This window comes from Pleuronectes platessa, chromosome 16 (assembly GCF_947347685.1).
Source record: "Pleuronectes platessa chromosome 16, fPlePla1.1, whole genome shotgun sequence".
Classification (NCBI taxonomy): domain Eukaryota; kingdom Metazoa; phylum Chordata; class Actinopteri; order Pleuronectiformes; family Pleuronectidae; genus Pleuronectes; species Pleuronectes platessa.
In genome coordinates this window covers 1,303,062-1,326,733 of record NC_070641.1, presented here as the reverse complement: position 1 = coordinate 1,326,733, position 23,672 = coordinate 1,303,062, and the positions used below count along the sequence as shown (strand labels likewise).

General features: G+C 40.3%; 1 protein-coding gene across 6 annotated transcripts in view; it reads right to left on the bottom strand.

The window, feature by feature from the left end:
* Positions 1 to 2,881: 2,881 nt before the first annotated feature.
* The window catches only part of ap2a1 (adaptor related protein complex 2 subunit alpha 1), a 67,107-nt gene continuing 46,316 nt past the window's right edge, over positions 2,882 to 23,672 (bottom strand). For 3 of the 6 annotated variants that reach the window (XM_053444285.1, XM_053444281.1, XM_053444286.1), the window contains exons 14-22: positions 23,319 to 23,381; positions 15,101 to 15,163; positions 13,878 to 13,960; positions 12,141 to 12,229; positions 10,823 to 10,947; positions 10,430 to 10,546; positions 9,861 to 9,930; positions 9,063 to 9,197; positions 2,882 to 4,959 (exon numbers count right to left, since the gene is read on the bottom strand). In XM_053444285.1, the coding sequence (XP_053300260.1) occupies positions 4,882 to 4,959; positions 9,063 to 9,197; positions 9,861 to 9,930; positions 10,430 to 10,546; positions 10,823 to 10,947; positions 12,141 to 12,229; positions 13,878 to 13,960; positions 15,101 to 15,163; positions 23,319 to 23,381 (823 nt within the window). In that variant the 3' untranslated portion in view covers positions 2,882 to 4,881. The remainder of the gene's footprint in view (positions 4,960 to 9,062; positions 9,198 to 9,860; positions 9,931 to 10,429; positions 10,547 to 10,822; positions 10,948 to 12,140; positions 12,230 to 13,877; positions 13,961 to 15,100; positions 15,164 to 23,318; positions 23,382 to 23,672) is intronic. The other 3 variants (XM_053444283.1, XM_053444282.1, XM_053444284.1) reach the window with 3 other exon arrangements.

Sequence of the window (23,672 nt, the reverse complement as noted above, 5' to 3'; positions counted from 1 at the left end):
TTGTTTACGGTTAGCAGCAGCCACCTGACTGATCTCCCCACGGACAGGGGAGCGTTGACGGTGCGTGTCTCGTGTCGCAGTGAGTGTCTTCAACTAAAAGAGCTGTTGTTTTGTTTCGGTAATTGATGGTGACATGTAAGCTAGGTGGCGTTAGCCTCATAGCAATCAGTGCCCGGCTTGCCGGCCGGCGGCAGTGGCAGCCGGCTGCTCTGTGGCTGGTTGGATCCCGGCTGTACCCGGGCGGCTCACTGCGAGGCTGGCGATGGTCCCGCTGACTTCACACACCTGAGAGCCGGACACGTCTCATCGGCTCAGGGTTCCCCATGTCTGCAGGGTATGTCTCATTTTCATCATTGATCATTATCGATCTGTGACAAATCTCCAGCCTGTGTGTCCCGCTACGGTTAGCAGCAGCAGGCTAACGCTAGTTGGCTGTTAGTTTGTGTTTAAAGTTGCATCACTTTCTGGAATGGCTGCTTGTGAACGTATTTACAGTAGTATTGCAAGTGGAACCCCGGCCGGGAGGCTAACCCGAGTCGTTGCTTCTGTTTGTGTCGCCCGGTTGAAACAGCAGATATAACTTAAAACAGCTGTTTGTGGAGCTTTGTTAGAAAATAGCACCGGAACGTGTTCCAGGACCCGCCCCGGTCTCCGGCTGCAGCCGACAGCCTCTCCTGTGATGCCCGGGCGTCGAAGCGGAGGAGGAGGAGGGGGGGGGAGAGAGCTGCGCCTTATAACTTTTGTGGTCCGTACAGATTTGCTCCACGCACCCCGAGCTGCACAAACCGGTGCCGGTCACCAGCAGCTCGTTGCCGCCTCCGTCGCTCGCTTTAAAATAGACTCATACCCGGGGTTTTAAGTGCATTTCGCTGCAAAAGTTGCAGCAGTGTTAGCCTCCAAAGCTGTAGCCCCTCAACGATCCCTTGTCTGTGTTTGTGTGTGTCTGTGTGTGTGTGTCAGGGGCGGGGCGGTGAAAGGGGGGGTGGGTTGTTGGTGAGAGGAGGGGCGGGGCGGTGAGAGGGGGGGGGGGGGGGGGCACTCAAAACAGGTCAATCTGAGGAAGGCTGTTTTAGACAGGGTAAAATGGGTGCCGTTTTAAATTATCCTTGTGGTATTTTGACCAAAAATGTTTACAGACATTTCATTAAGACCCCAAGGAGCCATATCAACTGTGGTGAAATGGGCATAATATGTCCCCTTTAAGACACCGTGTTGTGTTAAATGAGTTTTGCGTTTTCCTGAGGGTCAGTGAACAGGTCGGAGTGGGGCGTGTGACATTTCTAGACAAATGGCTGTGAGGTTGTGTGGGTTAACAGGCTCTCATTGGTTTGTTGGGGCTCAAGGGTGAAGAGGAAGGGGAGTGAGGAAGACGTTTGTTGACGTGAGGCGTGTCGGAGGAGGAACAAAAAGTGTGACACGTTCGTGTCGACTTTAATAAAGTTACAAATCAGAGAAGAAGTTCCTTGTCGTCTGTGAAGCGGGGACGTTACAGTATTTATGCCTATTGTGTATTTGATAAATTTGATATCGACTGATGATTCAAGATTCAAGATTTTTATTGTCAAATGCACAACAATAACATTAAGCAGTCGCTGGCAATGAAACCCTTGAGTCACAGTGTTGGAAATGGGATTCCATAGTTATTGCCTTGCGTAGCCTCTTGTTTGTAAAAGCCAGCAACTTCTTTTCAGGTGTGGTGATCCTTATGTGTTTGGTTATTACATATCCTCTGTTAAGCTGTCTGCAACAGACGGAGCATTTTAAAATAAGTTACTACATATATTCTATATATTACAGGAGTAATCTTGAAAATGTGTACTACCATGACAAATTAAGGAATTCTCTCTGAGTTTGGTGCTATATAAATAAAATTGAGTTACGGGGCCTCAAGTGGTCAGCTGTGACAGACAATGCATACTTCAATTGTTGTTTTCCTGAGAAATAATCCTTATTAATATTGTTCAGTAACTTAGGAACCACTCTCCCCTGACATGAGTGTTCACCTGAACAGTAAAGTTTAATGGATTGATCATGCCACTGCACTTTGTAAGAAGGGTAAGAGCAGACCGTGTCTGCTCAGGAGACTGAGGTGTTGTAATGTAAAGGGGGTGCTCCTGAAGACCCTTTCTTACTCTGTGGTAGTATTAGCAATCTTCTTTGGTGTGGTTGGGGCAGCAGCATCTCAACTGCCGACGGCTGGATAGACAGCCTAGGATGGCCAGCTCATTCCTAGGATTCCCCCTTGACCAAGTGGACATGGGACAAAGGAGAATGAAGGCAAAGCTGTCGAACTCTGACAGAGAACCAGTTTCACCCCCTGCAAGAAACCATCAAAGCATTGGGCGGCTTTTTCAGTGACAGACTGATCCACCCAAAGTGTCTTAAAGTGTATCGCAGGTTGTTTCTGTCTTTAACAGTTAAGACTGTACAACCAGCACTGCTACCAGCAGACGACGCAACAAATAAGTGGACTGCACTTAAGACTCAGGTGTCGTCATCTGTGCAATATAAATTTCTGCCTTTGCAATTCGTTTCACTGTATATTCTCATACTGTAAATATTCTGTTTAAACTGTATATATTATTTCTTTACCATTTATATATTTTAGATTCTCTTGCATTTGTATATATAGCATGTTTACTTATTGCTTTACTAATGTATATTCTTTGAGTGTGCTCTTTGATAATGTAACACAAGCAAATTTCCCCATTTTGGGACAAATAAAGAATTATCTTTTTTACATACCTCAGTGTGACTCCTGCTTCCAAACTGTAAAACTCTCAAAAGTTATAGAACTGTTTGTTTTATTTAGTCCTGTTGGCAGCTCCTCTACATGTGCCTATACCTTGAATCATTGTGACAAAAGACAGGAGGCACTAACTTGGATATATAGCATAGTTTTACTTTCACTTTTTTCATTACACAGTAAATTTTTTAATTCTAACACAGGTATTAGAGAGGTTCATAACACCGATACATGAAGCTGTATTAGCAAGTTGATACTGCATAGACAGACAGACACACACACACACGTCTAACTCACATACACACGCTCACAAAATGACTATTTTCCACTACAAGTTGAATGTCCTGTGATTTCCAAGCAGCCACAGAATGGAATGTGACCATGTATTAGAAACAGCTTTAGGCTCCTTTTTTTTTATGTGCTAACACTAGCTCACACATGAACGCACACACACACCAAGTCACTGGTAGTTGTCATGGGCATCTTTAAGTATTCATCCCTTGAGTCTTCATCCTTGACACATCAATTTAAAGATTTTGTGGTTGCTGAACATCTCTGTTGTCTAAACATTTACTGCAGTGGTTGTGTACACATCTGACTGGTTGGCATTGATCTATTTTCTATATGCATGGCTAGAGATGATATGAATCTGTGTGTGTACCAGTGATGTCTCTGTCATAAATTATGCTATAGATTCAGCTCCTAAACCCTCTGTAAAGATTATAAAGCCGTGCTATATAGTAATAGTGTCCTCTGTAGCAATGATTTTGTTCCTGTTTGGGTCTATCTTCTCCACATTCCCAGCTTCTGATTCAGAAACTTGGGGAAGCAGCTGTGCAATGCTCCTTATCAGAGGCGGGGAACTTACACAGGCTTACATTTGTCGAACAATTAGTTAGTCTTACAACAAGCCACAAGATTTAGGTTTACTCATACATGGGTTCAAAATGGGTGTTCCAGGTTTACAAGACTAAAGTGAAGCGCCCAAAACCATTTCCCAGGCAATAGATGAGACAGACTCAAACTGGTTCTCAAGTCTGTTTTAACACTACAGGTTTTATCCCTGTACCAGTAATCTACAGTTTCCAATCTGTGCCACAGCTTTCCTTGGATGGCTTGGCAAAGAGAACCGCAGGCCTTCTTAAAAAGAATAATGGAAATGTCTCAGAAAGCAGTTAAGTAATTTGCTAGCACATATTATAAACAAATCAACAACATCAATCAGTGAGAGTACTTGTTTAATGAAATTATCATTACAGGGCTTCTGGTCAGGAAATGTCAAGCTCATGCTGGAATGGATCAAAACACCTTAAGGACATCTTGACTGGGAATGCTAGATAGAAAAGAGCTGATCTGTGCTGCAGAGATTAAATAACTGATTTCATTAGTTGGTCCCACCAGAACCATGAGACATGGAGAGTTTATACTAGTGTGTTTTTGGGACGAGAGGGGTTAATGCATGTGTGCGATTAAAAGCCTCTCCCTTTTTACTTCACGGAATGTCAGCATCAGTGTTAAAGTGCAGGGAGGATGAAGCAGACCCCAGCACAACCCCGACGCACGCGCACGCACACATATCACGCATAATTGTCTCTATAGGTATGAGGACACTCATTGGCATAATGCATTCCCTTACCCATTACCTTAACCTAAACCTAATTGTAACCCAAATCAGATAACCAAGTGTTAACCCTCAAAAAGACCTTTAATTTGTGATGACCAGCCAAAATGTCTTAAAGTAAAAATGTCCTCACAACGTTGCTATTGAACCAAAATTGTCCCTCTTAACTATAGACAGACATGCGTTCTTGCACGTGCGCGCACACAAAAACACACCCACCCACACACACATACACACATACATAGGTAAACACCAACAAAACAAGAATGACAAGAATGTAGCATCATGTTAATAAACAAGTTACGGATTAACTGGGATCAGAATCTGGGACAAACAATAACGATAATGTTGCCTTTGCTGCTTAGCAGCGGCTGTTTTTTCCCTTATGTCAGTTACACATTTTGTACTTAACGATTCTTTGTTGAAGGGAGGAGGAGAGGTGTGGCAGCAGGGCTCAAGAGAGCGGTCGCTGGTGGGGATGATGGGAGCACTGGTCATGGTAGAAGTGTGAAAACTAGAACTGATGGGCCAGCAGCTCGCAGAGACGCATGGACACAGAGTCCTTGCTGCAGCGCAGAGTAAGACGGTACATCTGCAGACACACACACACACACACACACGTTGTGTGAGTTATTCAATCACGGCAAATAATGTAAGTCCAATTGTAAAAAATAAATAATAGAGCAAAGTAGGTCAGAAGATTTTCGTCTATAATCCCATTCCTTAATATTTTTAATATTCAAATAATATTCAGATTTTTGATAGAGTTTAAACCTCACACCAAAATAGACAGCAAACAATCCATCTGATGACAATCCATTTAACATCATTTAACAGTACATCCTTAAATTAATCAATAAATCCATACATTTTAATTTGCCTAGGCCATATTCACAAATCACAGTTTGTCCTAAGGGCTAAGGTGCTAAGGTTCCCTAACTTAGTTCTCAGTTAGAGTAAGGAGAAACTACAGAGAAACCACAATAAACAGAGTGGAAAATACATGGACCCCAAAGAGCCTGGATGATGTTTCATGAGAGGTGCAATGTCTATATCTGTAGAGTGTCACAGTGACGTAAAATAGAGTCGAAGGGTCGTTTTTTTTCTGGTGCATACACTCTAGTTCTGTGTGTGTCTGTCTTTTCTCTGTCTTTTTTTCTAGAAACAATGGTAAAAAATACAACATTAATAAATGTAGAAAGATTAGGCTTTCAGCAGCAGCTCCCTGTGTGGACACACATACAGAGGGGATGAGCAATGGAAGTAGAGGCAGAGGCTGAACCGACAAGCTAACACATTTACTAAATAAAAATGCAAATTCGAATAATGATTAAAGCATTTGAATGGTATTAATTGAAGTATTTGAATGATATTTTAATCCTGAAGTTTGTTCCAACTGCCCTAGAACACGTTTAATTTCCCAAAATGTCCACCAGTTGAGTGTCTTTATGTACAATAATAGGATATGATTCTGGATTGTGGCCGTAGCTTGTCAGCCAAATGCAAATGATTGTCACAACTGCCAACATACAAGTGCAAGCATTTGCGTTTATCGTACTAAAAACTACTGGGCTTCAAGCAAGGGAAATTTCTGTTCCCGAAATCTGCATCTGTAGTCCTTCTGAATATCATCAGGTAAAATTATAAACTTCACTAAAAATGTTTGAATATATTTATCTATTGAAAAATAATGTCTCTTTGACCCACTGCTTATATACTGAGGCAAGACATTTGTCTGAGTGGCAAAGCTTGCAGCCTTGATTTTTTTTTTTTTTTAATAACTTCAAAGCTATGGAATTAGTGCAACTGTTCTAAACCTCTTCTGATAACACTTGGATATTTACTAGGGAGTTGTATTGTTAAGATTTAATGATACTATATTTTTTAGGGGAAACAATTTTTTGGGGGGGAAAATCCATTATTTAACAAGTAGTTCATAAATTTAACCTGACAGGTTGTGTTCCTCAGGGTTCTCTGATTGGCTCAATTTTAGTTACCCTATATATGTTTCCATTAGGAAACCTTATCACACTGCAAGTGTTTATTTTCATGTGGACAATATAGTTATATAAGTATCAATGAAACCAGAGGAAACAAATCAGCCAACTAAACTCCATGTTTAAAGCATGTTTTAAGGACACTTCTCCAAAATGCTGCAGAAGGTGTACTGACTGTTCAGAGCAGGCCCAAAGCAAGACTGCTCAGAATGGGGGGAGGGGCAAATTCGAAACTTGGGTTGGGCATCATTTCACTCAGTGGACTTGGTGTTTTCTAGGTTTTAAAGAACGCGTCACAATAGAAAATCAACCTATGAATGGTATGGTATGATAGTAATACTTATTATTATTATTATTATTATTTCAATTAGATATATAAATATTACTATAAGAACAAAGCTTAATGTACAATTCACAAATAGTTCAAACATGAAATATGAAAACGCCCAGGTGTGAAATTGTTCAAAGTCAGAATTTTTAGTAGTGTAGTGCTGCTCACACCTCTGCTAGGCTTACTTATTTATTAAAATCTTAACCAATTACTCATATGCAAATAATTTTGAATAATTTGGAGTGCACTTCTTTGTATAGTGGTAATTTTTTAAGAATTGACATAGTAGTACATTAAACGTCAATTAACTGCGTAAATGGACAAACTGTGCACACTGGGAGACTTAACTTTGTTGTCGTTCGTGTAATGTTTTGGTTTTTGGAGGTGAAGGCAGCACCACAAACAAACTTATTTCCCCCCCGGGTTTTTCATATTTTTAAGAAAAAATGGGAGAAAAGTTTTATATTAAAATATCTATCCATCATTTCTTTTTATGGATTTTGGATCATTCAAATGAAGATTCATTTTAATCAGAGAATTGTTTAAACCCAGCCCTATCTCCAACAAGCTATTCAGAAAGGAAAATTCGGATGGGGAATAAATGTAAAATCAATGTGATTAGCAGATTCAAATGGCCCAGATTATAGTTGACTAATTGTCGTAAAGTTTGTGGGAACATGCTTTTGACATAATTTTCATTGTACGTTACTCTGCTGTTCGTCGGATTTGTAATTGCCCAAATATCTGAATTCCTCTTTTCATTTGAGCCTGAGGCTGTCTGTTGTGGTGTCATCTTCTGTAATGCTGTTGCTCAAGTTTTCGTTAACATTTTCTGTCGCCATTTACTATTTCATCTCGCTCCCACTCCTGACATATTTGTGTGCACGGCTGCATTAGCCCAAACATTACTCCTGTGCTATGTGGGCGTCAACCTAACCTGACGTGGCTGTAACTCAAACGCACGCACAAACACACACGCAGGCACACACACGCACACAGGGGAACAGGCAGACTCGCGCACCCACGCATGAACACACCAGCTGAGCAAACTTTATCTGCGCATTCATTCATAACTCAGCTTGTCTCTCGCGCTGACACAACCACATGCAATCACATACAAACAGAGTCATCCGAAACATCTGTAAACTCAGACTGGGTAAAAACAACAACATTTGTGAACTTAGACAATGTATGGAGAGCGCTCAATTTGGCTTAAAGAATAATCATTTGCGCTGCCAACAGAATCGATGTTATTACTACCCAGTCCGAGATTTTACAGATGAGTCTGATGGCAGTGTGTCGGCATGAGAGAAAAGACTCAGGAGGCGCTGATTGAAACTCATGCAGTTGCAGTGAAGAAATATTTCACAAATTAATGAAAATTAACAGTCATGATAACAGGAAACCGTTGATATCTTGGCGATGGTCACAAACAAATCAGCATATGGTCACAGTAAATTAGGTTAACCTTATAGTGAAAATATAGCAGGCTGAATGGGCGGTCCTTCATATTTGGGCCACCGCACCGAATGCGGTCTGCCGGGATCGGATCACAAACTGATACGAGTGCGTTCCCACCTGTACTTACAACTGTCCACTTCTGATCGGATCACAAAAAGAGAATCAGTAGGGACTGAATGAAACATTGTGAAGCTCTACTGCTTCCTGTTATCACTTAAGGTCACAATTCTGTACCACCTTGGGGGTGTGCGGGGTAGGTGTGGGCTCTTTTAGTGACCTTATGAGCTATTCATTTATCTGAATTCATAAGTATTTCAATCATTAAAGTCCAGCACCCCAAGAGACAAGCTAAAAGTCATTGCAGTTCAAAACATGGTTGAAAAAGATTAATATTCATGGAGCATTGCAACTGAAGGCTCAGGAACCCACAAAGTACTAATTTGCACAAATCCTCTATGGATTTGTCAAGATAACAATATAATCAGACCAAAGAGATAATTATAAAATTTCCCAGCCAGGGTTTATGTAAAAGCAATACACAAATGGAAAATTAACACATTTAACCTGCTACTGTCCATCCTCAGAGGTACATGATGATAAACACTAGTTCTGGGAGAAAGTGAGGTCATTTTCATCTTGAGGCATAATAACATGGTTTCTGGTTAGCAGACACTTGTTTAGGAGTGGGTGTGGCTCTAGAGAAGGGGTGCTCACACTTTATAGGCTTATGAGCTACCTTTGAAATGACCAGCTCAACATGATCGGGCGTTTTTTTTTTCATGTTGGTATCCGCCGCCATGCGATGTATCTCTATTGTATAAGGTGGTACCCTTGAGCCAAATCTATATCTTGATTTATTTATTCCAAACATTTAGCAGGGACTTTTCAGAGAGCTCTGTTTTCTACCTGTGCCTGGCCATTCGGCTCCAATCTTAGCAGACAGCCAACCTGCTGACTCTTCGTCTGGATCACTCCAGCACACACATAGTTCTCTGGGTTGGGATCAACGTTTTCCAGCAGGGCTGTTCCTAGTCCAAGTAGCTACACAAATGCATCACAACACCACCACAAAGGAAGAAGAGAAAGTAATTAAACACTACATAAATGCAGTAGAAGAACATTCTCGAAACCATATACCAAGTACTGATGGTTTCAAGTTAGCTTTATCTTTGGTCAGTATATTTGGAGCAAAAAGGTTCTGGTTTTTCTCAACAGATGTTAAGTGTTTAACTTTCTGCCAGATTTAAAGATTTTTTGGTTAACTAAGAAAGATATAGCAATTAGCTTAACAAGCGTCAGGAGTCAGGCTTAGGATATATTGTATATATGTAAATAAGCACAGGACTTTTGTTAATGTAATGATTCATGTTGTTCTGAGGGGAGGAGGGAGAGTTGATCACTCCAAATTAATTCAGCATAACAACTATTATCATTATAACCATTATTATAATGAACTATTCCATCATTTTAATTCAACAAAGATTATTTTAGTCTCACAGTGTTGGTACACTGTTGGTACATTTTTTACTCTTATTTCTTCACATCAGACAAAGAGCAAAAATTCTCACTCTCATTTACAATATCTACTTAGCATAAAAATAGCAGTTTTTCAATACGATTCAATTTCATTTGTATAGCAACCAATCATAACATACAGTTGGCATGATTTCATAAGAGGCTTCAGGATAAGAAATGTGGAAATACCTTTGCCTTAAGTACTTCAGTGTCCATACTGTGGTTGGCCTTGAATATCTTCTGTGCTTCTTGCTGAGGCCTGAAAAGAGTTCAAACAGCAAACGTCTGCTTTACCAGAGACTTTTTTTTATTTTGCATAACATTTAAGTAAATTACCTTAAAGGGATAGTTCACCGAAAAATGAAAATACACTCATTATCTACTCACTACTATGCTTAGGCTTAAAACACGGTGCAAATGACCTTGTTTCGATTCAAATATGAATGTCGGGGCTTGCGGACATTTGGATGCCACCACACTAGCAGTATGGAGTCATGTTATGTTTTTTTCTGTTGTTTTATTACGTCTGAAGAAGTGGACACAATGGGCAAAGTGGCGAGCAGAAAATCTGCAAATATCAATTTTTCTGTTAACTATCCCTTTAATGATAAGGCTGTGTGGGATATGACCAAAGCCTCATATACTTACAGTGCTCATATCATATCCTAATGACAAAAAATGTCTTTTTAGTAAAACCTTTTCTCTACCATGTAAGTTGGAGCCATCTTCATGGTTCGTCCCCCCCCCAACCTCCTTACTGGCTAAGCTGTTTCCAGCGTTGGAAGAAGTCATGTGAGGCCATTTCAGTTGGCTGGAAGAACTTGTTGATGGTGACTGGCAGCTTGAGTGTAAGGTTCTGCAAAGCTCCTCCATACCTGAAAATGAAAACATATGCATACACACTGCTGTTTGAAACACTGCATGTGTTGTCAGTTTTATTTAAACAAGACTGTTTTGTGAAAACAAATTGAAAAAAAATAATGAACATTTCAAATGATACCCAGTCCTCTAAATGCCTTATTTGTGAATCCATGCAGTGAAGGAAAGTTACAGATTTTAATTCAGTTTACAAAATATTATCACAAAACTGAGTCCCAATTTCTAGTTTGTCACCACTCACTGTTGAGGATGGTTCAGTTGTATGAGCTCACCTGAACTTGATGTTGAGCAGGGGGGCGTCGGAGAAGTCAGTCAGACACTCAATATTGAGGACCTGCTGGATCTGGGCTCCCCCTTCCACTAGCGGTTCCACTGGTTTGGTCTGAACGTTGAGCTGTGCTAATTTGTCAAGGACCATCAAGATATCACACAGACTAACTTCTTAACACTTGGAGGCAGTGTACACCCAGGTTTTGTGTACCGTTTTTTTTTTATGCATCATCTCTACTTTACTCAATGTATGTTTTAAGTTATATATATATATTATGATATAATAAATATTATATAATATATATTCTCTTCTTTTTATGTGTTTATGTAACAAAATAAAACCAAAGCAAGTTTTAGGTCAGTAAGACTTAAAGCAGCATTACAACTCCATTAATTTTCCCTGTTTAAAAGAACGTTGGCTGACAGAGATTAGGGACTAAAGTTAGCTGCTAACAGTGTTGGTCAGTCTGCATTCAATAATAATTTAGTTAAAGTTATCACAATGTGTCTTGTTATGACAATTAAACTGAAGCATTAGAACTTTACCAATCTGTTTAGTTTAAAATGCAACATGAACTTGCTAAAGCAGTACAGATTTTAGCTGTGGTGAAAAGCCTTTAAAATAAAAATCTGATCTGTTTTTTCCACCGATGGATGTGTGAATATTTTTTTTTCCAAAAAATAGCCAGGTTCAGGTGAGAGAGTGAGGTCAAAATTATGTTACCTGACTGCATTGAGCATTGAAATACGCTGAAGATTGACATGGATTTGCCTCATCTTCCCTCCTCATAACATATTATAATAGCAGAGGTCTCAAGATTATTTTTTTGATTTAGGGGATAAGAACACAGGTTCCAAAACAGATAAAGCTGTCTAAGTACCTACAAGCTAAGTTTGGTACCCAAAAAAGAGCCTTCCAACAAAAACATTGTTTATTGTTTCTGTTATTTGTAAACCATGGCATTTTACTGTTTATCTCGCCGGTGACATGTCTTGTATCATATCTGAGGGTTGTCACCACCTTATTTGTTTGTCCCAACCCTGCACTGTATCGATTTACTTTCTCATAGGGACTTACCAAAAATATATTATTCCCTAATGGATGGAATCAGAGACAAGGTCCATCTTTAAAACAATTATAAATAAATAATTTCCATCATCTCTGTGCTTTTTGAGAAAGATTTATTGTATTATTATGCGAAATGTGATGATTTTGAACCTGCAGAAATTACTTTAAAATTATTGAATACTTCAGTGTGTCCCAGTTTTCTCATTTGAAGCTTTGGTGGTTTCAGAATACACTGAAACAGAAAGGATATGAGACTGCAGCTCCCCAGGACAGCTGACTGTGGTGGTAAAACTGGCAAATTGCACTGAAGTCTTGTTGCCATAGAATAAGTACATTCTCCCTGAGACAAACACAATCACATGCACACACACAGTTAAAAGCACATTTCCTTTATGAATACAGCTATAAAACATGACAGACCAGGACACTGTACCATAAAGAGAGATCAGTGACATGTCTAGCTCTTCCTTAACTCAGATTTTCCTTTATCTTAAGTCTGTGTCACCTTTAACTGGGATCTCCATTGTAACTAGTCCTTCATCCCAACACTTGCAGAAGTTCCAATAAATGTCTTGCACTTGAAGGTTCATTCGAAACCAGCTCCATAGGGTTCAAGTCTGGAGACTGTGCTGCCCTTCCATCAAGAGAAACCACTGTCTAGAGCTCTTATCACCCCAAACTCTCTTGGCATATTTGTCGGTGTCTTCTGTCTTTTTCACCGGGAGATATTTGTTTCTTCTTATTTTTTCATGTCTGTGTCTGTTGTGTTAGAAACCCCCATCGTGTGAAGAAACCAAAGTGAGATCCCCTGCTGTGTTCACACATTGAATTCCGACGGCGGACTAGTGGCGGAAAAATTGGACTATGGGCAGAAAGTTATGGACACCAGACTGTAAGATCTCTGGTTCGACTCCTCGCAGTGACAATAAAAACATACCTGGATGGACAACACCTGCATCTGTTCTAAAGACCAAAGAGGACTCTCCCTACCCCCACTGTCTAAGTGCCCCTGAGCAAGGCACCTTACTCCCCCAACATCTGCTCCCCGGGCGCCGTGCATGGCTGCCCACTGCTCTCAGTGTCCTGCTATGTTCACCAGATGGGTCAAAGCAGAGGACAACTTTCCCTCATCTGCATGTAGTGTGACTGTGCATGTGTGTTTGGGATTAATAAATGTATCTTGTATCTTGCTTTTCTAGAGACTTTATACTTAGAGGCCAGGCAGATAATCATGAGCCTCTCACTCGGACACTTGTGTTTACAAATGCACGTCCTCCTTAGAAAATATGGCGGATCTGTTGAGTTAAGTGAATGTCTGAAAGCAGCTTCTGTGTTTTCTTCTAATGTGGTTCATGAACTTGCTGTAGGATCGTCCACTGACTAACCAATCTGTATTCCAAAATTGTCTGAATAAAGCTTCAGAAGATGTAATAACAGTTCTAACACAGATGGTTTGTAAGTCAAAGGTTGGGACACAGGAATTTTTTGCATGAACTTTTAAGGCTTCATTTACCTCCATTTGTTGCAGGAAAACTGGAAATTAATCCCCAACTTGATTCCAGAAAAAGGCCTGTTTATATTTAATATCTTGTTGATTTTGGTGACCAAAAGTCTTTTTGTTTTCTTACCTTTCTTACCTAATTAATCGGGTATCTAACATGGGGATGTTCTGAAATTTTCAACTTAACTTGTGTGCAATCTCTATCATCTGATAACAAAAGATAATTTGCATATCAATCGATTGAATCTGTCGTTTGTCTATTAAAAACCATCAAACTGATCCCACTAAGTATCAAAATCATACGGATACAGCCAATGACCATTTATAAATGAACAAAAAAACCTAGCAATTTCCAAATAAAAATATACAAAACCACAACCACATGTCCACACGCCCTTAACTGTTCTGTAACAAATTCTGACAAACTATGTGCATGTGATGATTAACACTGTCAGGCTGCACCATCTTTTCATGGAGGACAACTCACCCAGATTCTGACGATATTCTGACTTGATGCCAATCTGTAGCAGCTGATTCTCAAACAGAACTCCATTGTTCTTGCACACAAACCTGTAGAATGAAGCCATTTAAAAGGTTAGTAAAAATAAATGTAAATTTGACAGTTACTTTTCTCTCAAAAAGACCTGAATGAAAACCATAAACCTAATTTGATATTAATAACTTTGCATTATAGACTTATAACTGTTTGTTCTTATCTCCATAGGTCATTGGTGCTCCTGGTGTAAATGGCAGAAGATTGTCTACTATCTTTAATCAAGAGACTTTACAGTATTAAGAACACTGCTTTCTCCACAGTGTTATAACATTTTCAAGTATCCCAATCCCTAAAGCAGTAATAAAAATGCAACGATTTCAGAGTAAACAGACTTGTCTATTGCTCTGTAAAAAAGCCAAATAGTCATAGTTACTATATAGCTTGAGGCAAGAGGGAGAAGCAAAGTCTCAGCTTACTGACTGCTAAGAGTTGTACTTTTCTTTTTTTTAACATTTTGTGATATTTCAATGTCAATGCAACATAGTATGGTTTTGGAATATAATTTAATAAAAAAATGATGAATCAAAAAATAAAAGCTATCATCTATAGGTCTTTTATCATCAATGTTGTATATATTGTTATTTTGTTGATGTACACTGCTACTCTCATTATCTATTGCACCCCTGCCTGCCCCGGGAGAGGGATCCTTGACATGTGGCTATTTCATGGAGGTTTCTAACGTTTTTTCCCCTGTTAATACGGTTATTTTGGTAGTTTTTCCTTACTCTTGCTATCTAGAGGATATCAAACCATGTTAAGCCCTATCAGACAAACTATGATTTTATGAATATGGGCTATGCAATAAAAATTTGTTTGTTGATATTTATTATAAAACATAGCCCTTCTCAGAATGGAGCAAAAACAGAACACCGTGAGACTCGAAAAACAAGTCCACTGCTGCGTTAGTAAGGCAGGGTGGGTTAGTAGCAATGGTAACTGCTATGCTTGATTGTAGTACTAATAAGTGTCTGAAAGAATTGTGAAGTTTGGAAAAGTACATCAGATATCCTGATTGATAAGGCTTCTGGTGGAAAAATAATGGCTTTTTCACAGTTTACTGTCGGGGCTTATCTTTTGCCCTTTCGTCAACCCCTTTTAGAGTAACCATGCTAAGCTAGGCAGAAACACAAAATTTACACAGAGAAAAACCTTACTTGTTAAGAAGTTCGTCTGCCTCAGACAGAGGAGGAGCAGGATCCTCAGAGGGAGTAGCAGAGCTGAGAGACCACAAGAGAGCAAAGGGATGAAGAGAAAGCCCACAGGATAGGAAAGATGATACAGATAGGTAACAAAACAACTAAGGAATAAATGTATAGAGCAGAAACAGGAGATGAAAAAAACCACCATTCAACATTATACAGTGGTAAATTGGTTAAAAGAAAGAGGTAAGAAAGATAAAAGAATAGAATGCATGGGTTGTTAGTGAAAAAATTATTACACAATTTAAACATCCAGGTCAGTCAGCATATACTGTATGTGGACAATTACTGGTATTTTGGTTCTGTACTCAAGCCTACTTAATAAGAAATGAAACAATAGTCATGAGTATAGTACAGATGTCCATGTTTGATTTCAATGTGTTTGTTTCAAAACTGTGTGAAAACAAAATTGTTGGAATGTTGAAAAATTGGGCAACAGCATGCAAAAGGGAAACAATTCCTACAGCAACACTGATTCGGCCACCATTATAGATACTAAAGGCCTTAATTCACTTGAACACCTGTCTCTAGTTCATGTGAAGTATTTGCTAGAATACAGGGCCAAAACAACAGGAATTTATCAACTGCCCTCTACTTAAGACAGTTCTTCACATGTTTAAAGCACATACATAGCTTACACATAAGGTTCGGTGCCCTTTTTGGTCTTACGCCGGGTTCACACCGGACGCGTAAGCGACGCCGAAGCGTGGCGTAAGCGCAGCGCCAAGCCTCTGGCTCCCATCCACTCCCATGTTAAACCTTTGTGCCGGTCACACCGGACGCTGAAGCGCTGCGCCACGCCGCGGCTGCTTAGCGCCGTGAAGCGATCGTTTCGGCGTCGAGTCTATTTTTTCTGCTTGACGCGAGCGTATCGCGACAGGAAACTCACTGAAAAATGATTTTAAACGATATGACATATTTTATATGATATAAATTATCAAATATGCATCTTTTACTTTGTATTCACCTTCTGTTGTCTTGGAGTTTTACCACTTTTACCAACCACATTATTAAATGTCCCCCTCTGCCCATCCACTACAGCCACACAAGCAGTGATAAAGATAAAAAGAGAGAGAGAGAGAGAGGGGGGGCCACGTATTCTCCACATAGGCTTGAGTGGAGAATACGTAATTTACCCTCGACACCTGACATTTAACGGAGCAAACAGCGGAGAAGTTCTTCAACATGGATGACATTAAATTAATAATTGTTGAAGTGGAGAAGTAACTTGAGAAGTTGATTCTCAGCATATGTTGTATAAAGACAACACCAAAAAAGACACATGTTGGGATGCTGTTGCAGTAAATGTTGGAGCAACAAGTAAGTATATGCTTGAAAGAAATTATTAAATGCCGTTTTTACTGCAGGCTGATAGCAGCAGAAGTATGAGACATTATTAGTAATGCGCGGCGCTTCGGCGTCGCTACCGCGTCCGGTGTGACCAGCCAAGCGCCTGCGCGCCAGGGATTAGCGCTTACGCCACGCTTCGGCGTCGCTTCCGCGTCCGGTGTGAACCCGGCGTTAGGCCTCATCTCGTGCTACAAATCAAATTTGTTAAATAGGGCTGCTGTTGCTCTTCATGGCAATGTGATTAACTCCCAATGTCTATGCAATAGTTAATAAAAAAAAAAAATGTGTGGATTCAGTTTACAAAACGCAAGAAGGCTTTACTTTTCAAAGCAGGCCTCCAAACTTTTTTACTAGGAGCACTGTTGCCCCGAACCTGAAATCTTTAGGAGTGTGAGCAGAACATTTAGGGGTACATGTTAAATCTACTAACCCTAAATCACATTTTGTCCAGATACATAGACAACTTACAGAAATAACAATGTCAGGGCTCGAGACTAACTGTTTTCAACTAGTAGCACTGTTTTTGGGGGGCAAAAGCATGAAACTTAGACCCACAAATAACAGCGATATGCAAAGCAACACATTCATACTTTTTCCCCCATCTCAACTGTTTTACTGATAAATATGTTGGTAATAAATAGAAAATTTACTAACTAACAAACACAAAACAAGAAATAAACATGGAATGTCTTCTTATAGAATGCATCTCCTTCTCCTCACTTTAGAGCACACCCCTATGAAGACAACTAGGGCCTGGCACCTCTGATGGCCAACCCTTGTAGTCAAACTCACTTTAGTTATGGGGCCACATACTGCCCACTTTGATCTCAAGTGGGCCAGACCAGTAAAATCATAGTATAAGAGCGACGTTGCTTAGGGTTTGGGGGGGCATGGCGGTGAGGGATACAAACATGAAACTAACATAACGGGGGGGGCCGACCCGTCTTGGAACGCGGACCTAGGAGTCTGAAGCGCGCATGGAAAGTTAAAGTGAAAGTGAGGGCCGGCGAGTGCCGGCTGAGGTGGGATTCCAGCCCCCCGGGGCTCCATGCACACCACCACGTACCCCCTGAACCACTTTGCGTACCCCATACCCCAGTTTGGGAACCAATGGTCTATGGCAGGGGTCACCAACCTTTTTGAAACTGAGAGTTACTTCAAAGGTACAGAGGATTAAAACTTCCTGAATAACAAAGTTGCACAGATCACCTTTTAATAATAATAATAATAATAATATATGTGAAGAGACTGTCTGATTATTTATCACAATAATTATTAACAATGATTTCCACAATGGTTGTAGGAAACATATATTAAAACATGCAACATTTATTCTGTTTCAACTTTGCTTAAATTCAACTTAATTTAAGTACTTTTGGTGACATTTATCACTACATTCCTCCATCAATCTGTACTTTTTCAAAAACAGAGAAAAAATTAATTAAATTATAATCACTTTGTTACAACGAAGATAAAGCTCAAACAAAAGGAACACATGCATGTGACTAGGGTGTAATGTTTCTAAGTGTCTTCTCAATTTGTTGGGTCTCATACTGTCAGCTGCCAGAGTTTTTAGACCTAAAATATACACTAGTCTCTCCTCATGTCCTCCTTTATTCACTGTGAACCCAAGAGCAAGACAGGCTTCATCGTTATGCCTCTTCGCCCCACCAGTTTGAGAATCACTGGCATAGAGTGAGATGGCGGTTTTTCTTTTCTTTCTTCATTTTTAAAAATTATTATTATTTTTATTTATTTTTACCATCCAGCCGTGCTGGACCCCCAGGCGGGCCGTATGTTTGACACCCCTGAGTTAGGCCTTCCAGCTCTATTTGCCTGACTGAACCTCATATATACAGCCCTCCTGGCACTATTCTCTTTCAAGCTAGTTCCCTTAAGTCTTATTTGAATCAGGTCCTCCACTGTGTATACATTCAGGGACCCTCTGACATCAGATTTAAACTTCTCTTGTGATGAGAATCCTGTCATATTATTCTGAAATTGGATATTTTTTTGTTACTTTAAGTACATGCTGATAAGGGCTGGGTATCGCCACTGATTTCCCAAATCGTTTTGATTCTGATTCACAAAGTCAACCTGTGAATAAACCCACTCACTGTTTAACATACACTCTTTATCTTGTTCTGACATATGGCATTGAGACATGTGTGTGTATATATATATATATATATATATAGTGAGGGCCCAGCCGTTGAGCAGTGCCCCACATGGCTGAGGACAGCCAGACAAGAGAGATCAAGGGGTGTGGTGTTGGATGGGCGGTACTACTCCACAGGATCATCATAGGGAACTCCTCCCCTCCCAGGTGGCTCTGATTGTCCCTCGCCGGTGAAGGGAATCAGCCGGGCAATCAGGAGCCATCTTAAAAACCCCAAACAAAGGAGTGAGAGGCAGAGCTGCAGAGGAAAGAGACCCAGACGCTTACAGCCAAACACTATCAGGGTAAGAGGCCAGCGGCCTGCCTGTCTACTCTCATGAAGAAGAATAATTGCTGTCTCTCTCTCTTGTTGGATCAGAAATAGCCCGACGGAGCCCCAGATGCAAACTGCCAACCAGGTGAAGAGTTTTGAGTTACCTTTGGACGCCCTCCTCCCTTTTCCCCTCAAGTTATAAATAAACCTTATGTTATATTCACCACAACCCCTGCGTCTGACTGCTCTTTTTCCGGTTTTGTGTACCCACTGTTTGCTTTTGCAAAGCCAGGCTCCCACAATATATATACACACTGAAAATACTTCCCAAAAACCCTATAAAATTCTTAATCACGGCTGTCTATGAAATTCTACCAAGCCCATCCAACTTGTTTTGCTGGAGTCACCAGCTTGCCCTCAGTGCCTGAAGCACATCCTCAGCCGCAGTTCGAAAGCCCTGGGCGAGGGGCACTACCACTGGCGCCATCACCAAGTCCTGAAGGCCATAGCGGACACCATCTGCAAAGGGCTTAGCCACTGCAAGAGCAGCAGAAGTTGCATCAAGGTTGCTGTGGATCAGGAGAGGAGAGCCGTGGATAGGGTTGCGCTACCTTGACACAAACCGGGGCTTGATCAACCGTGGTTGGGAGTGTCTGATTGTTGAAAGATCCGAAACACCCAATGTCCCCAGGTAACCTCACTGACTATGTGTCCAGGTGCATCACAAGGTGATGTCATTCACCATCTACACTGACTCTGGACAGAAATTCTATTATGGTCGTTGTATAGCTAATAAAACGTTAAACAAATTTAAAGAATTGCACACATTTTCACAGCAATGTGTCAGTACAATACAGGAAAGTTATCGAAACTTCACTCCCACACTAGTTGATAACTTTTTTAACAGTACGTAAGTCTGATTTAAGACAACCATTGACACTGAAAAAGAAGAAAGTCATTCAGATATTAGCTCCATGGTTGACTTCACTAGTTTCTTCCTCTCAAACGTCAACTTGTCTATTAGACCCTGTTCCAAAAATACTTTTTAACGAAGCTTTCCCTCTAATTGACAGTTCTATATTAAATCAGATTAACATGTCTTTGTTAACTGGCTACGTACCACAGGCTTTTAAGGTAGCAGTAATTAAACCTCTGCTTTAATAGCCTACTCCAAATCCAGATGTTTTAACTAATTATAGACCCATATCAAACCTGCCCTTCATTTCCAAAATCATTGAAAAAGCTATAACTAAGCAGCTATGCGATTACCTAGATAGTAATGATTTGTTGGAAGACTTTCAGACAGGATTTAGGATCCATTACAGCACAGAAACAGCACTATTAAAAGTTACTAAAGACCTTTTCATGGCATCAGAAAATGGACTCTCAATACTTGTCCTGCTGGATCTTACTGCAGCATTTTACACCATAGATCATAAGATTGTGTTACAGAGATTTGAACAACATGTAGGGATAAAAGTAATGCCATTTGGCTGATTATGCTCATATAAATCAAATCGATTTCAATTTGTTAATGTTAACAATGACTCCTCCATGCACACACACAAGTTAATCATGGAGTTCCACAAGATTCTGTCCTTTGACCGATACTCTACACCTTATATATGCTCCCTTTTGGCAACATCATCAGAAAGTACCATGTACCCTCCATTGTTATGCAGATGACAGCCAGCTGTACATATTTATGAAGCCAAATGAATATCTCTTACTTCAAATTCAGGAATGCCTCAAGAACATCAAGGCCTGAACGAACCGGAACTTCTTACTTCTAAATCCAGACAAAACTGAGGTAATTGTAATTGGCCCTAAAATCTCAGAGAAACACTGTCTGTCCCAGTCACCTTGGATGGTATTAGCTTGGCCCCCGGCTCTGCTGTGAAGAACCTTGGAGTATGTTTGACCAACATAAAAAACAAGTCTCTAGGAAAGCTTTCTTCTACCTTCGCAATATTGTGAAAATTAGGAACATCCTGTTTCAGAAGGATGCTGACAAACTAGTCCATGCATTTGTTACCTCAAGACTGGATTACTGTAATTCCTTATTATCAGGATGTCCCAGTCAGTCTGTGAAAAGCCTCCAGTTGGTCCAAAATCCTGCAGCACAAGTGCTGACATGAACTAGAAGGGGAGAGGATATTACTTCTGTCTTAGCTTCTCTGCATTGGTTCCCTGTAAATTCAGAATATAATTCAAGATCCTGCTCCTCACATACAAAGCCCTTAACAATCAAGCCCCTTTATATATCAAAGAACTATCAACGGCTCCCAAAAACAGACTTTCTTGTGGTTCCAAGAGTTTGTTAGAGTAGAATGGGAGGTAGAGCCTACAGCTACCAGGCTCCTCTCCTGTGGAACCAGCTCACACTCTGGGCTCCGGAGGCAGTAACCATCTCTACCTTTAAGGTTAAACTTAAAAAAAATCCTATTTGATAAAGCCTATAGTTAGGGCTGGATCAGGTGACTTCTGAGCCAACCCTTAGTTATCCTGCTATATGTCTAGACTGCTGGGGGAAATCCCATCATGCATTGAGCACTTCTTCCCTTCTTTCTGCCCCCATTTATTTATTTATTTTAGTACATGTTACTAGCTTTGTGTTTTTTTTCCCCTGCCATAGTCTCTCTCTCTCTGAAGTTATCTCTAACTCCAGAGCTGCAGGATTCAGATATCAACTATTATTATTATACGAATCGTAAATAATTACATCTTTACATCCATAATCATCAGTCCTATTGTTTTCATATTAACAAATAGTCAAAGCTGAAACCTGACGCTGTTCCTGGTCTCTCTCTTCTCTCCCTTCTCCTCTCCCCATCTCTCTCCTCTTTTCACCCATCTCCCCTCTCCTCCCCATTTTTCTATACTCACCCCATCTGCCCACACTGAGTCCGATTCTGCTAGAGGTTTCTTCCAGTTAATGAGGATGTTTTATCTCTCCATAGTATCGCCAAAGTGCTGGCCATTGTGGACACAGCTGGGTTGACCTTCCATGTAAAGTGCCTTGAGATAATGTATATTATGTTTTGGCGCTATACAAATAACATTTTATAGAATTTCTTTGAATTAAAATCTTGTGGCCTAAAAGGATATTACCAGAAGACTAATAGCCACCAGGTTGGTGCTATAGATCAGATATCAGCGGATACAGGGGCTTAAGCATGTCGTCAAAGTGGAAAAGAACAGCATACCAAAGATTCCCTTGAGATGGACAGCATTTGAATAACACAAACAAGGTCACCTCAAAACAAAATGGCAGCAAACTGTGACCGCTGTGCTACAACAGTAAGTCTATGACAGTGGTCAGTGCTCTCCACGCATATTTCACTGTCATTCAGTTTAGACATGTGTGCTGCACCTAAGTCTTAACAAACTCTGATTATAGCCCTTACTGAATCAAAGTGGCTCCTGTCTGTACTCCCGTTGGCAGCACCAATGCACCGAGGTGTATTACTCTGCAGGTCAACAAGTGACTGCTACTTTGATGTTTTCTAATCACTCAAACTCACAGAACTTCTTGTGCAAAAATGAAATTAAAACACAGTATTGCGTCATAATCTGCGGGAAGAACACAGGATAAATAGATAGATGATAGATAGAGGGATACTTTATTAATCCCATGGGAAATTCAGGAGCGTGTGTCTTTCCCCCTTCACACACAAGCTGATAACCACATGTATTTAGTGATTAATCGATCTCAGCACCAGGTTAGGGAAAGGTCTTTACATGCCAATTTTTTGTCTTTAATACCTATTTAACTATGCTGTTGCTGATCTTTTAGAAGTTCTAAGTCCCACTTATGAGAAAAAAGTTAATTATAGAGACAGTATAGCCCAAAAATAATAACTTTAATGCATTTAATTTCCTCATTTTAAAACCACATTGCTTAACAACAGTACAAGAGTACAATAAATACATAACTACGGTGTCCTGACTTAACACCCCATATCACTTACTACATCTTCTACCCACCAGAGCTTCAATACAACTTGAAAAGTTGCTCCCTGCAGCTGGACATTTGGTTGATAGCAGCAAAAGCTACAAGCCATACAACCAAATGAAGAGCTAGAGAGCAAAAAGCTCTATGGAGCTGCTAAGTGTGTTGGTAGTTCTCCCATGCTTTATGCAGTTAATCTGATTATAATGGAAGGCAACACAGCTGATTGTGTTAAGGTTGTCAATAAAATATTAAGAGGCATCAAATTATTAGTAGAGCAGTTCAGTGCTTTTATGTAAACAAAAATGGCTCAACTTCCTACTTATTTTATCAGAAATGGCAAGCTTAGCTACTGATTAAAAGGCATGTCCTAGAAAACACTATGTGTGTGCATTAATTGTATTTTGTAGAGATTATGTAGTTTGCAACTGGGCCTTACTCCAAGTCACCAGAACCCTCCACCAATAAGGAATCGGAGGTCTCAGTAGGCTGTTCCAGATCTCTGTCCAATCATTGTAGAGAATCACACACACACACACACACACACACACACACACACACACACACACACACACACACACACACACACACACACACACACACACACACACACACACACACACACACACACACACACACACACACACACACACACACACACACACACACACACACACACGGTAGGAGAAAAAGACGAAAGACAGTCACATATACAGCAAGATAAAAAGAACAGTAGCAGACCTGCCAACCTGGAGAAATGTCCACAGCACCTGCTTTGTGTGCATGTGGGTGC